General features: G+C 41.6%; 1 protein-coding gene across 3 annotated transcripts in view; it reads left to right on the top strand.

Moving 5' to 3' along the window:
* The window catches only part of FMO5 (flavin containing dimethylaniline monoxygenase 5), a 51,301-nt gene extending 39,229 nt beyond the window's left edge, over positions 1-12,072 (top strand). For all 3 annotated transcript variants that reach the window (XM_080915822.1, XM_080915823.1, XM_080915821.1), the window contains 4 exons: positions 620-819; positions 4,365-4,717; positions 9,105-9,177; positions 9,871-12,072. In XM_080915822.1, coding sequence (XP_080771948.1) covers positions 620-819; positions 4,365-4,717; positions 9,105-9,177; positions 9,871-10,216 — 972 coding nt within the window. In that variant the 3' untranslated portion in view covers positions 10,217-12,072. The remainder of the gene's footprint in view (positions 1-619; positions 820-4,364; positions 4,718-9,104; positions 9,178-9,870) is intronic.
* Positions 12,073-15,317: the final 3,245 nt, after the last annotated feature.

The following is a 15,317-nucleotide window of genomic DNA, read 5'->3' on the forward strand; positions in this document are numbered from 1 at the left end:
CCCGCCTCTAGACTTTCTAATGAGTTCTGTAGATGGCAAGTGCTAGGAAAAGTTCAAGAGATGGAGAGAAATGATCACCTTGATCAGTGGTGTCCTTACGGGAGGAGATTGGATCTGAGATCCAAAATCATAGAGGGTTTATAACAGTGGTTCTCAATCTGTAGGTCACAACCCCTTTTGGCATCAAATGACCCTTTCACAGGGGCCATTCTAAGACCATCATAAAACACGGAGATTTACATAATGGTTCAGAACAATAGCAAAATTACAGTTATGAAGTAGACATGAAAATAGTTTTATGGTTGAAGAGGGCGGGTCACCATACCATGAGGAATAGTATTAAAGTGTTGCAGCATTAGGAAGGTTGAGAACCACTGCTTCATAAGAAAGGGGCTGGTTTAGCAAGCAGTAGGTGATCACAGCAAGCTGTATCCATGGCCAGTGCACGCACCAGCTTAACTGTAGGAGTGTATGGGCAGGAAACAGCAAGGTGTTTTGCTTTCAAGGCTGTGGGACCAGTGAGTTTGAATTTACCCTTCAGGAGAATTGGGCTGCTTTTGAAGGACTGTAAGCCAGACTGACAGACTGACCAAAAGAAGCCGTGTTTCCCATGCCCCAGGTATTCCTCAGTACCAGGAGAGGAGCTTGGATCTTGAACCGTGTGGGGAAATGTGGATATCCGATAGATATGCTGTTCTCTTCTCGAATCAAGTACTATTTGTCAAATATCCTTGGTCCATCAGTAAAAAACAGATATATGGAAAAACAGATGAACCAAAGGTTTGATCATGAAATGTTTGGCCTGAAGCCTAAACACAGGTATGTTTTCAGGGTGGGAGTGGGGTTGGAGATGGCCAAGGCACAAAGACAAGGGCCACTGACGTGAGTTCATTAGGAGCACCGCCTTGACCCTGGCTTTAAGAACATCCATAGACTCGGACGCTGCTCTGTGGGATTTCAGTGTATTTGTTCTCTCCTGTCCTCGGTTCCTCACATATGAGCCTCAGCGACGACAACAGTCGTGGAGGACAGGGCCTCATTCGATCACTCATCCAACAAGCCTGCTGTGAGCCAGGGGTTCATCATACCGGGCATGAGATATGCAGGGAAAGGAGTGTATTGGTGATCCTAGTCAAAACACTAACTCCTTGCCTTTGGGGGGACTTTCTGTAACTGTAGAGCTAAGCAAGTCCTATGCTCTCTTTCCGACCTTTCAGCAGGTCTATTTTAATGCCCATTTTGTAAGTAAAAAAAAAAAATTAAATCTTATGAAAACAGAGTAACTTGTCCAAGGTCAACACAAAAGAAATGACACTTATTCCAGAAAATCGATGTTCCCTTGGTCAGTAAGAACAAAAATAACGAAAATAATTTTGAAAATTCGTACGGAGACAGACCTGGTGGTGCAGGATTATTATGGCTACAGAGAAGGCTGAGGCAGGATGATGAGTCCTAGGTCAAAGCCAGCTGCCTGGGCACCCTAATGAGAACAGGTAGCAAACACAAACTGGCTGGGAATGGAGCTTGTAGTGGATGAGTCACCTAGTATGAGTGAGTTTGCACTCAGTCTCCAGGACAATAACATGGGGGTGGGCGTGGCAACGGCGAAGCATGGAGTACAGTGGGAACACGGTAAAATTAGAATACAAAGAATGGGCTTGGAGCAGTGACACAGTGCAAGAGTAAAGACACGGCTGCCAAGCTTGATGATCTGAGTTCAAATCCCAGGACCCACACAATGGAAAGACTTGACATACAAGTAGACCTCTGACCTCTATATGTTACTGTGGCACACAAAACCACACACACACACACACACACACACACACACATACACACACACACACTCACACACCAATCAATCATTGTTAAAACTTTATGAAAACAATTCTGCAGACTGATTTTAAGTGCTTTGTTTTTGCCCTTTTTATTTTACCTATTTATTTGGCAGAGAGGCGGAGTCACATGCAAGGTCCACATGTCTAGGACAGAGGATCTTTTTACTGTGTGGGTTCTGAGGATCCAACTCAGAGAGAGCATCAGGCTTGCCCCAGAGGTATTTGCCCCCCTGAGCCATTCCCCTGACTTTTGATTTATTTTTGTTTAAGTGTTCAGATCTACACAAAAGTTGCCCAATTAGCAAATACAAAGCCCACTCATGTACACCTCTTACCTAGATTTCCTTCTTGACCAGTTAGCTAGATTTGCTCTCTTTTCTGTCTCCTCTTGAACTATCAATAGATTCATGTCTACACAGCGTGCACACATAACAGCCTGAGAGATTGTAATCACTAAGGCATAACACCTAAACTATTTCAGCATACATCACATAAGGAAAAGAATGTTCTTTGGAATATCCATAACACAGGTATCACAGTCAGAAAATCTTAAATTGATAAATACATTTAAAGCATTAGCATATTAAAGTTACAACAGTTTTCCCAACAGTTTTATTTATAGCATTTATATGCTTTCTAAAATGTATTGCTCACACTACTGCACTCTGCCATATATTTATAATTTCTCTTAATCTGAAATAATCATTTCAATTTTCTTTTTCTAACACAGACCTTTTTAAAAACAATACTGATCATCTCTGAATTCTGACTTGCATAATTTTCCTTTATTCTATTAAATTGAAGATATTTGTGTTCACGAGGCATGAAAGCTTATTTGACCTTTTAAATAAGATTTAGTGTGAAACCGGGGCAAAGCCATTCAAATACTTAGGTGTTGCTGGAGAAAGATGATGGGGAGGTTAAGAGTACTTTCTGCCCTTGCACAGGACTCAGGTTCTGTTCCCAGCACCCACGCCAGGGGCTCACACTCCCTTGTACCAACAGTTTCAGAGGATCCAACGCCTCTGGCCTCTACAAGAGCTACTTATACACATGGTGCACACACGCACACACACACACACAGACACACACTTCAAATAATAAATCAACCTTTAAGAAAAATATTAAGAAGCAGGTAGCACGATATTTTTAAGAATCTCCATTCTGTGTGCCAGAGGGATGGGTCAGTTTTTAAAAGCACTGGCTGTTCTTCCAAAGGACCTGTGTTCAATTCCCAGCTGCGCATGGCAGCTCACACTCTCTGTCTAATTGCAGTTCCAGGGGACCTGACCCTCTCACACAGACATGCATTCAGGCAGAACACCAGTGCGCATAAAGGAAAAAGGAACAATGGATTATTTAAAAGAATTTCCATTCTAAAGCCGGTGTGGAAAGACAGCAGGGTGACAATGCACAGGCAACTGTAACATTCCAGTGAGAGACTGGGAAAACCATCCAGGGAGGTCAGAGGAGGGACTGGCATTAATAGTTTCGTGGTTCGCACAGCTGTGTAGATAGATGATTAGAGATAAAGGATGGGGAGCAGTTTGGAAAGGAGGATGAGATAAACAATGTTGTGATGTAGAAGAGTCTTCATATAGGGTAGAATCTGCAGATTAGTTGTAATAAAGCAGGTTTTTAAAAAATACTCAAGAAGGGGCTGGAGAGATGGTTCAGTGGTTAAGAGCACTGACTGTTCTTCCAGAGGTCCTGAGTTCAAATTCCAGCAACCTCATGGTGGCTCACAACCATCTGTTATGGGATCTGATGCCCTGTTCTAGTGTGTCGGAAGAGAGCAACAGTGTACTCACATACATTAAATAAATAATGTTTTAAAAAAGAAAACATTTGAGGAGCTGGAAACAGACACCTGGCATCTTACTCCCTGATCTCGGGCAACTCTCCGTACCCTGTCAGAAGTATACAAAGCTATTTTGACAGACATTCTAAAAGCTAAAGCATGTAACACTTGGACGTCACACAAGTTCTCCAGATCTGCTTTCCCATCTATAAACCAAGAATAATGACATCTGCCCAACTTCCGTGATGAAGACTGAGAGTTGAGTAATTTAATGCACAGAAAAACCACCTACATACAGACTATAGATTGCTGCACATAGTGGTTTGTTTGTGGTTTGGAAAATGATGATTTAAGTATATCTCTTGGAAATAGGATTGGACATGTTTATGATCTGCCTCTGCTGTTTCTTGAGAGTTGTCTGAAAACTGTTGGTCAGACCTGACCATACCTCAGAATATTGCTGTTACCTGAGAAAGCACTTATACACTCCTCAGACAAAATTCTTTGCCCCTCATTCCTCCAATACCCTCTCTTTCCAAGCTATCTGGTACTAATGTCCTGATCTATGCCAAGCAAGTGTAAGGCAGACCTGCAGGTTCCTTGGCCAGATGGAAGGGTGAGCAGGTGTGCCTTTGACCATCAGAGCAGAAGCTTACATGCTGATTTCTTTCTTCCCTCCTTCTTCACGCTCACCTCACCTCTTTGTCCACCTTCCCCACTTACAGACCTCTGAGTCAGCATCCAACGGTAAACGATGACCTGCCCAATCGTATCATTGCTGGCTTGGTGAAGGTGAAAGGAAACGTGAAGGAATTCACAGAGACGGCCGCCATATTTGAGGATGGCTCCAGGGAGGATAACATTGATGTGGTCATCTTTGCCACAGGCTACAGCTTTGCCTTTCCTTTTCTTGAGGACTCTGTCAAAGTAGTCAAAAACAAGGTTTCCTTGTACAAAAAGGTCTTTCCACCCAACCTGGAAAAACCAACTCTTGCAATCATCGGTTTAATTCAGCCCTTGGGAGCCATTATGCCGATTTCAGAGCTCCAAGGGCGCTGGGCCACTCAGGTGTTCAAAGGTAAGTGATGTTATACATGGACAGCCTTGTGACATGCATTAGCTCTGCCCATACAATACTCTTAAATACCAACAGGGCAGATATGGTTTGAACAGTGTCAGAAAATTCATTTTCAATGAATCTAAAGTAGTAATTTATATCTGTAAATAAACATCGAAGTCACATAAGAGATTTTTTTCTTAACGAGGCATGCTTTAATCCCATTTCTTGAAATGCTCAGTTCAGAGGTGGAGTTACCGGAACATCATTGAGAGAAAAGTGTTCTCCAGGTGACTCCAATGTGCACTGCAGACTAGAATCTGCTCATCTAGGCTGGAAGCAGCTGGTGCATAACTCTTTTGTTAGAGGCAAAGTCAAAGATAGACTAGCATGACTTAGTTTCAGCCATGGACAGCGGTTCTTAGCCTGTGGGTTAACCCCTTTGGGGGTCAATGACCCTTCCACAATAGTCTCATATCAGATATTTACATTATGATTCATAACAGTAGTAAAATTACAGTTAAGAAGTATCAACACAAATAACTTTAAGGTTGGGGTCACCACAACATGAGAAACTGTATTAAAGAGTCACAGCATCAGAGAGACTGAGAACCACTGAACTAAGAAATGCTTGGAGAGCCATCCAGAATGTGGAATATTTGATTTCTCAAATCCTTGCTCCTCCAATCCCTCGTAGGCCCTTCTTCCAGCTTCAGCTCTGTGTGAAAAGGCTTCAGCATTTAGGATAATAGATTTGGTGAGAGTCAGCCTTGCTTGAAGACCTCCTGAGACTCAGCATCATTATGAAATCCTAATGTCCAAGGATAACAGAACTGTTCTCTTCTAATCAGATTAAAACCTATATCTGAAAATAAATTGGGGAAAGAAAAACAAGCAAGACAGTAATGCTGGAATGGGGAGAAAGATTTTTTTAAAAAAGGCTTACACAGGGCTGCAGAGATGGCCCAAAAGTCAGGAGAAAGTTAAGAACATCTGTTCCCCTTGCAGATAACTCTGCTTCATTTCCTAGTACCCAGAGTACTGGTTATAACCACGCACATGTCATGTACACACACACACACACACACACACACACACACACACAGAGAGAGAGAGAGAGAGAGAGAGAGAGAGAGAGAGAACAACCAGACACATAAAATTATTGGACTTAAGGGATTTGAAAGCACACCATATGAATGTATAACAAGTAGCTAGAGAAGTTTAGGCTACAGAAGTTAAAGCCTGAGGAAGGACAAAGGTTTTTCTTCACGTCATTCAAATGGATGACCCACAGAAGAAGTAGATTTACTCAGTATTGGTTTGAAGGGTCCATCCGGAACCACGGAGTGAACTTTTGATGGATGCGTAATATCAGTTGGATAAGAAGAACCAGTCAGGCAGTACCATGTCAGGATGAAGCAGGAGGCTTCTGAAATCACGAAGAGTGCAAGGAAACCAGAGAGGAGCCTCTGGCTTGCTGGCTTCATTGTGTGTGGGGATGATAATGCGGTATGGAACAGAGGGCCCACTAAGGCTCTTTATATGGTTGTAATATTACAACTGATTACCATTGCTGTTGAATTTAAGTTAATTGAGAGTTTTTGTTGAAATTACAGCTTTCTCTCCCTACTGAAAACTCATGGACATTGATTGATCAAATTTTTCAATTTCTATCATTTCGCAATTCCTCCCAGTTCTATCCAGTGGGCCATGTGCTATTTGATCCACAAAATTTAAATATGATTTTAAAAATTAAGTTTAAACACAGGAATGCTTGAATTAGAAATGATGAACCAAGAAAGAACTACCTCATATTATTCTACACATCTTGGTCTGTCTCAGCTACAGAACTTTGAAAAATGAACTGGCTGTCTCTCAGTCAAGAAATAGGTCTTTAGAGTGATTTATTCATGACTAATCTCTCCATTCAAAAGCATGCAGTCTTAATGTACAGTGATGAGAAACTGTTATTTTATGATCTTTTCATTAAAAGCTTGATTGAAAAAAAAAGAAAAGAAATAGGTCTCTTTCCTAATGCGTGCCAGTATTAAAAGTAAAGCCTCTGGTTAAACCAGGAGAAGTGACCTAGAAATCAACTCTTCACATGAGTTCCTTAAACACCCTAAAGACCTGTGGTTGAAGCAGAAACATTACAGTGTTTCCTCAATATCTGAACTGTAAGGGACAGTTCCCATGGCTCAACCAAGAAGACACATAGAAAACACAGAAGGGTCTTCTTGGACACTGAGTTTCTGGATTGCATGTTTACAGAGACTATCAGGAGAGTGGTATGTTCAGAAGAGGGAACCACAATGATGGCAGAGGACGTGAAGGCTGTTATAAAGGGGCTTAGGATTGACCTAATAGTGAAATGTCATAAAAGAGTTGTAGTTTCTTGTTTCAACCCAGAAGCAGAGGTAGACCCAGTGTTTCAAGTGGTGTAAAAGTAGATTTGAGGGTTACTACAAAGACTGTTCCAGCAAATAGAACAGCCAAACAATTGTACCATGCTTGGGAAATAGATAAGGTCTCTATGACCATACATGTTTAAGTAGAAGTAAGATAATTGCTTAATACCAGACTTCTAGAGGAGACTATTGAACTAGGGAAGCTCTATTACAATCTAAAATTGTTTCAGAGTTTTATGGAGTGTGCGTTGTGCCAACTTTTCTATGAAGACTGGTTGCTCCGGAGTTATTTTGGCTTAAATACTATTTGGACTTTATCTAACTGGTACCATTGGCATCAATTTCCTGATTTTGGAACTGTTTGCACATCAGAACTTAAACTTACTTCTGAAGATTGAGGTTATGAGTTGCCCTTGATTTTACCTCACCTCCTATCAAGTAACAGAACTCAGCGAGGCTGACCTTCCATAGGACTTCAGCATGAAATATCATGATGAGATGTTCACCTCCACCTTCTCCTGAAGTATAAAACTTGTTTATCATCAAGATACCCGTGCATGGCTATCTTCCACTCCCTTCCACATCCCTTAAGATAGCTTGGAAAGACTGTCATTGCCCGAGGATCAGGGAGTTTTCTGTGAGATCGTGTCTCCTAGTAATGTCAGAAGTTGCACACAGAAAGTCTTACCAACATGAATGCCCAAACATGAGCTGGACAAGGACAACATTAATGGACATGCCAAAGTGGAAGGAGAAGGACACAAGACATCAATCCTACAGAAAGACAACAGGCAGTGAGAAATGCTGAGAGCAGGAGAGATGGTCTTCCTTAGGGAGAGCACACCAATTGCTTATGCAATACTAAATGGTCAGCCCTGAAAACACAAACATACGGGTAACATTATACAGACTGAACGGGTTATATTTATGAACATATATGCATATGTATATATGTATGTAATAATAAATGGAAACAGAGGTCATAAATTTTAAAGAGGAAGAAGTGCTGGAGAGATGGTTCAATGGTTAAGAGCACTGACTGCTCTTGCAGAGGTCGTGAGTTCAATTCTCAGCAACCACCAGGTGGTTCACAACCATCTGTAATGGAATCTGATGCCCTCTTCTGGTGTGTCTGAAGATAGTGACAGTGTACTCATATAAATAAAATCAATTAATCTTAGAAAAAGAAGAAGAAGCGGTGTATAAGAAGGTTTGAAGGAAAAAGGAAATGTAATTGTATTATCACAAAAATCAAAGCAATAAAAAATATCTTGCAAGACAGATTAAAGTAACCTATGCACATCGGTAAGTATACTTAAGAGGAAAAAAAGGGGGGTCCTTATCTGAAATGCTTAGGTCCAGAAGTATTCCAAATTTCAGATTTTGGACAGTTTGAATATGTTTAACAGGTTATCTCTAAGCTGAGACACATGTCTAAACATGAAATGAATTGCTTTTTCTATATACCTTTATGCATAGCCATTTTATGGGACTTTATACTGCTGTGCCTGTCTTTGAGTGTGACCTGATATGTGAGAACATTGTGGAGTAATTTTTTATAGCATCTTCATATATGGATGTGTGTGTGTGTGTGTGTGTGTGTGTGTGTGTGTTAATGTATACAGCCCTCTGCCCGAATGTATGTCTGCATGCCAGAGAGGAAACCAGATCTCATTACAGATGGTTGTGAGCCACCATAGGGTTGCTAGGAATTGAACTCAGCCAGTGCTCTTAACCTCTGAGCCATCTCGCCAGCCCCTTAAGACATCTTCTTGGTGCTCAAAAAAATTTTGGATTTGGGAGCATTTCCAATTTCCGCTTTCCAGATTTGGGGTGTTCAACACATTTACCATCACATTTTGGTAGTAGGGGAGTGAATGCATTTTATAATCTCTTCCAAGCCCTGTAGTTCTTTGAATTTTCCACAGTGTGGTGATTGTCACAAGATTGCTGCTCATTCTCAAGTAATTAAAGCTTCTATTTTAATTGTTTCTCTTTAGGGCTAAAGAAACTTCCCCCCCAAAGTGAAATGATAGCAGAGATAAATAAGGCTCGAGAGGAAATGGCAAAGAGGTAAGAGATGCTCCCGGGAAGACATATGGGCACTTGATGTATTTCTCAGTGGCAAGCATATTGCTCTCTACTTAGTTTCAGTGTGTGGGCTTGAGGGTTTCTATTACACTGTGACACTGAAGGGATATTGGTACCTGTGCTTTCCACGTGGACAGAGGAGAGAGAATCTGATGGGTCATGTTTCAAGGCTGTGCTTAGGGCCTAAAGGAAGTTGAGGAGGAAAAATCTATCTTGAGGAAAATCAGATGTACTGTTTGGTGAGGGTCACTTAAACACTACCTGGGCTTTAGCCTGTTGACTCCTGAAGTTGTGGGTTGGAGCAGCTGGGTCCTGTGCTCTCATCCTTTGCCCCACCCCCACCCCGCCACCCCCGAATTATAACTCCCTCTGACCCCTGAAGCTGCTACAGCTCTCTTATCTAATTTCTCTTTACATTTCCACTTTCCCATGCAACCCAGAATATTTACCTAAACACGTATCCATGTCTGACCTTGAACAGAGTGTTTATGCCTCAGAGTCTAGAACATCTTAAGGTCCTTAAGCAAGGCAACAAATGTCCTCTTTTCACAGTTCTTACCATGATATCAAACCCCCAAATAGACGCTCACAAAGCAGCGATGAGCTCACTGGTTGGTTGCCTTGCTGTTTGCATGAATTGCCGATAGCCTAGGACTTGTGTCTTCTTTGCTTTAGGTATGTGGACAGCCAGCGTCATACCATCCAGGGAGACTATATAGACACCATGGAAGAGATTGCAGATCTGGTGGGCGTCAGGCCCAATCTCCTGACTCTGGCCTTCACGGACCCCAAGCTGGCTTTACAGTTGCTACTGGGGCCCTGCACACCGGTCCAGTATCGCCTACAAGGCCCTGGAAAGTGGGCGGGAGCCCGAAAAACTATTCTCACTACAGATGATCGTGTACGAAAGCCTCTGATGACAAGGACGGTGGAAAGGGACAGCTCTGGGGAGTCACTGGTGACAGTGCGAGTCTTCCTGCTGGCTGTCGCTTTCTTTGCTGTCATCCTGGCTTATTTTTAGATGTGGCAACGCAATGCTCCGGCTTCCACAGGAAAGCGCCATCTACCGGCGCCTTCAGAACTGACAAGACGGAACCCAGCTTCACTGCCCAGGGATCAGTCACAATCAATCTCTCTCTCCCTCTACCCCCTCCCTCCCTCCCTTTCTCTCTCCACCCTCAATCATTAATCTTTCTTGTTTTTCCTTCTGTGATACTGGGTTTCCATTAATTAATGCATCTCCTCCCTGTCTTGAGCCTCTCGTTTCTCCTGGTAATTCCCAGACGGTGAGCTCAGGCCCTCTCTTGTCATCTTTGTATGTCATTAGCAGAGTTCTAGTTCTAGACACTTGTATCCCTAATACTGCACAGCTAGACCTCGTTGGGTGATAACACATCTTGAAAAGGCTGCTCACATTAACAAGTGCATACTGGCTAGAACTTGACCTTGTAAGCAGAGCCCACATGTCTGTTTCAAGAATTCCCACAGAGGGCAGTCCAGAAAGAAGGACCATCTGGTGCTGAGGGCTAGAAGTCCAAGATCAAGGGTGCAGACATTGAGGAACTCTCCCTTCATGATTAAAACAGTGAGGGTACCACATGGGCAAACAGAGTCTAAGTCCCGACACTTGGCACATGCTGAATAAATACTCATTGATGTTTATGAAACAAGGTGGCTTCTCTAAGTAAATCTAATAAATGGATGACTCCATAGAACTCTTAATGTGATCCATTATATCAATTTTATAACTTTAATTTTATAAATTAACTAAATTATTCATCTTAGTAACTGACTATGCCCGCTTTTAAGGTCGGTGCTGGAGATTTGAACTCAGATCCACTTGCCTTCACAGCAAGTGGTCTTACTCACCAAGCCATCTCCCTATCCCCCTTTTTTATTTTCTTAAAAAAGAAATGATTAGACAGGGCATAGTGGCACATGTAATGTAATCTGTCATTCCAGACCTGGCAAAGGCTCACAAGTTCAATACCAGCCTAGTTTACATTGTGAGCTCCAGGCTTGCGTAGCAAGAACTTGGCTCAAGCAACAACAAAAAAATACAAAACAAGAAAAGAAATTGCTCTTCTGGGTTTAAAAGTCTTTTAAATAATTTGCTGTCTCCCAACAGATTGATTAAAGAATTCGATTAGCTTTTAGTTAGCTGTCCTGGCTTGATCTTGAAGGGCTAACATTAGGATCCAGCTGAGGAAGTAAGTAAACCTCAACAGTGGAGGTGGGGTTAGCAAGTATGATTCACACCCCCTGCATCCAGCCCCTCCTTCCTTCAGGGTCTCCTGAATAAGAACCAATGAGTTCGGCCACATTTTAAGTTAGAACTAATATTAACTAATATCAATATTAACTAGGGGCATTCTGCCTAGACCAGTTCTTCCTGTGTGCTACATGTAGTTCAGAAAGGCAGGAGCAGAGTTGAACTGCAGAAGTTAAGAAACGTTGGCTGTCAGAAGCACTTGGACTCCCTAAGGAGTACTGGACATGCCAGGAAGTGTATCTTCCAAAGAAAACACTGCTGTGTAGTGTGTCTGTGAAGGGACGCCTGCCAGGATTAATGTGGGGGATAATTTGACCCGCAGCAGGAACAGCATTAGAAGAACATGAATACACGTAAGCAGATTTGTGAGAATTCAAACTCTTTCCTAATTATAGTTATAATTATACATATCAGGACAGCTGCCTGGTATTTTACCCAGTGTACTCTCTGCGAACTTGAGCACTGAGCCCTGGTCTGGTTCCTGAGACGCTTTTCCTTCCCTAATCCTTTAGAAACTGAATGTTTGTCATTATTAAAATGGGCTTGGGATTTTTTTTTTTTAATCTGAGGATTGCTTTTGTTCAAAAATAAACAGAAGCCCTGTGTCTTACCTTTTCTTCTTTTACAATGTGAAGTTCCTCTCATTTAGCTTGTAAAGATAGTCAAACACTATTCCAACAGGAATGTAGTCTCTACTTATTGGCATCAGTACCACAGGCTTCTTTCAAAGCATGTGCTCTTAGATCGATTCGACTCTCTTCTTCCACTTAGAAAACGTAAAACTACAAAAGCATCATTGATTTCTAAACCAGGCTGCAGATAAGACAGGGACAGGACCTTGAACTGAAAACAACTGAAGATACCAAGTGTAGTTACTGATGAACTCGGACGATTTACACGGTTTGCTCTTCTGGCCACATTAAAAGATTACATCACTTACCCAACTATTATAAATCTGATAACCCAAGAGACGTATTCTTGTAACACCACAGAATAAAGAAATGGCCCAAATGGACCGAACAGCCCATGTCAAAGGGACATAAAATCATTTCAAAGTGGCCCCAGTGGCCAAATTGGGAAAAAAAAAAAAAAAAGAGCAATAAGTAACCTAGTTTTGGATAATAACATGAAACAAAAGGTACCTGAGTCTGTGCTGTTATAAATGATTGGAAACATTAACAGAATGGGATAAGTAACACTCCCACACAAAATTCCAAATAATTTGTGTTCTTGCCCCTCAAGGAAATGAAAGCAGAACTCTCTTAGATGTACTGCATAGATGAAGTTCCTCTAGAACCTAGTGAGGGAGGGGGTGAGGGAGAACTGCAGAGAAGAAACAGCCAGGTGCCCACATCAATACAAGCACCAGCAGTCATTGGGAGCTGTACGCATGAGACAACCTCTGTAGTGTTTCTCCTCCAGATGTTAGCCCAGGCTAGACATGAGGAAAGTACCAGGCAACCTCAGGCTGATCTACAAATACCTTACTCCCTTGGAACTGTAGAAGTCATCCAAAGCAAGTCTAAGAAAGCTTCCTAGTATACAGGGGCCTCAAAGGTCCCAGAAAAAGAGATACTAGGTAAAAATCGAATTGACTAGTAATAATTGTGTAGCCTGGATAAAAAACGAAGTATCAGTATCAGTGTTAAATTGATAAGTGCACCACTCTGACACGTGCTCATGAGGAAAACAGAGTGTAGAACATGCAGAGCCTCTCTGTTAGCTTCACTTAAATCTAAAACTGTTGCACAAGATTTGTTGTTCGTTTGGATAGTTTTGTTTTTACGTTCAGAGTTTGACCGGAGTTACAGTGGACTAAAAATTTCTCAGACCAGTGTTGGATATCAGAGACGGCTTAGTAGTTAAGAGTACTGGCTGCTCTTGCAGAGGACCTGGGTTTGGTTCCCAGAATCCACATGGTACTTCACAACTATCTGTATCTCCAATTCTAGGATATCTGTCTCCCTCTTCTGGCCCCCATGGGCACTGCATGTGTGTGGTGCACAGGCATGGCATGCAGCTACACATTTATTTTTTTACTCTTATCAGAATTTTATTTGTACCTTTCGAAGTAAATCATATGAACCTTACTATTGGTTTTTTATTGTGGTGGTGGTTGTGGTTGGTAGTGATGGTATACAAGAAGATAGGACAAAGTTCAGTGTAACCCAAAAAAGAAAACCACCTTCAAAAACAAACAAACAAAAAATAATGTAAAACATGTACACAAACTCTTATAATTGTTGTTCCATGTTTTCATATCAGTGGATCATATGCAATTAATCTATTGCTGATGCCAAGAACTACTTACTGGCAGGAACCAGATAGAGAGGCCTCCTCAGGGACTCTTTCAGAGTCATATATATACAGCTGAGCATGCTTACAGCTACCCATCAGACTGAACACTGGGACCCCAATGAAGGTGCTAAAGAAAAGACTGAGGGAACTGAAAGGGGTTGCAACCTCATGGGAAGAACAACATTATCAGCCAACAAAACCCTCCAAAACTTCCATGGTCTAAAACACCAACCTTTGAGCACACATGGAGAGACCTATTGATCCAGTTGCATATGTAGCTGAAGATAGCAGTGTCTGGCATAAATGTGAGATGAGGCCTTTGGCCCAGGGAGGACACATTTTCCCAATGTAGGGGAATGCCAAGGTAATGGGGTGGAAAGGGTGATTAGGAGGGAGTGCACCTTCATGAAGGTAAATGGAAGGGGGATGGGAGTGGGGCGGGGGAAAGTAGTAACATCTCAAATGTAAATACAGAATATCTAATAAAAATATATGCATGTACATATGCTTATATGTATATAAAGTTTATGCATATTTTAATACACATATTTGAATAAATTCTGAATCCACAGTAATGTCATAATTATCAACTTAGTAGAATAGGTTTTATAACTCATTGGAGAATATATCTTAGAGCATTTTTTAAAAAATATAAGTAAATACTAGATTGGATAAAGATCATAAATACTGCAGATTCACTTCTAGGATTTATACTAGCAACAACACTCTTAATGGATAAAATAAAAATAAATACTTTTTAAAAAAAATATAGGCTGGGACCATTTGTTTAAATAATTGTTTCTTCAATTGTGCTCAAGTTAAGTTGCTCAAACAAACCATAATATAACTTACTACAACAATTTGTTTCCTGTGATAGATAAGTATAAACTGGGGGCTTTAGTAAAATCACTTAGATAAGTTGCTCTTCAAGGCTGACACATTAAACTAGTAGCCCCCACCAAGAAAACGAACATGAAGGGCAGGTTACACACAAACAAGGCAACTGTATTTTCTATTAGTTTGTCTCTCCTAACAGCAGCATGGACATAAGCCCACTCCAGACTTTCGACCTGGAACCCCCCAATGTCCTCATTCTCCGCTGTACTGTTTTTTTTAATAAATTCCTACTTTTCAGCTGAACAATAGCCACATGTCTTCAAGATGCAGTTCATCTGTTCTCCCCTCCAGGAACCGCTTCCTGACCCCTGTGACCTCTGTGTTCTCAACTCATCTCGTAGATTCTGGTATATTCAATCCTCGGTCACATTTTTTCCAAGTTTTTTTTTTTTTTTTACCCCGGTTAGGTTTGGTTTGGTTTTCAAGACAGGTTTGTTTTTGTTGTTGTTTTTGGTTTTTTCTGTGTAGCCCTGGCTGTCCTGGAATTCATTCTGAAGACCAGGCTGGTCTCAAACTCAGCGTTCCACCTGCCTCTGCCTCAGGAGTGCTGGGATTAAAGGCGTGTGCTAACCACTGCCCAGCTCTCAAGTCACATTTGGTGGATGTCCTAATCACAGGACACAAACCCAGAGATTCCTTTATCTCATCTTCCTCT

The sequence above is a fragment of the Micromys minutus genome, assembly GCF_963924665.1.
Source record: "Micromys minutus genome assembly, chromosome: 4".
Classification (NCBI taxonomy): Eukaryota; Metazoa; Chordata; class Mammalia; order Rodentia; family Muridae; genus Micromys; species Micromys minutus.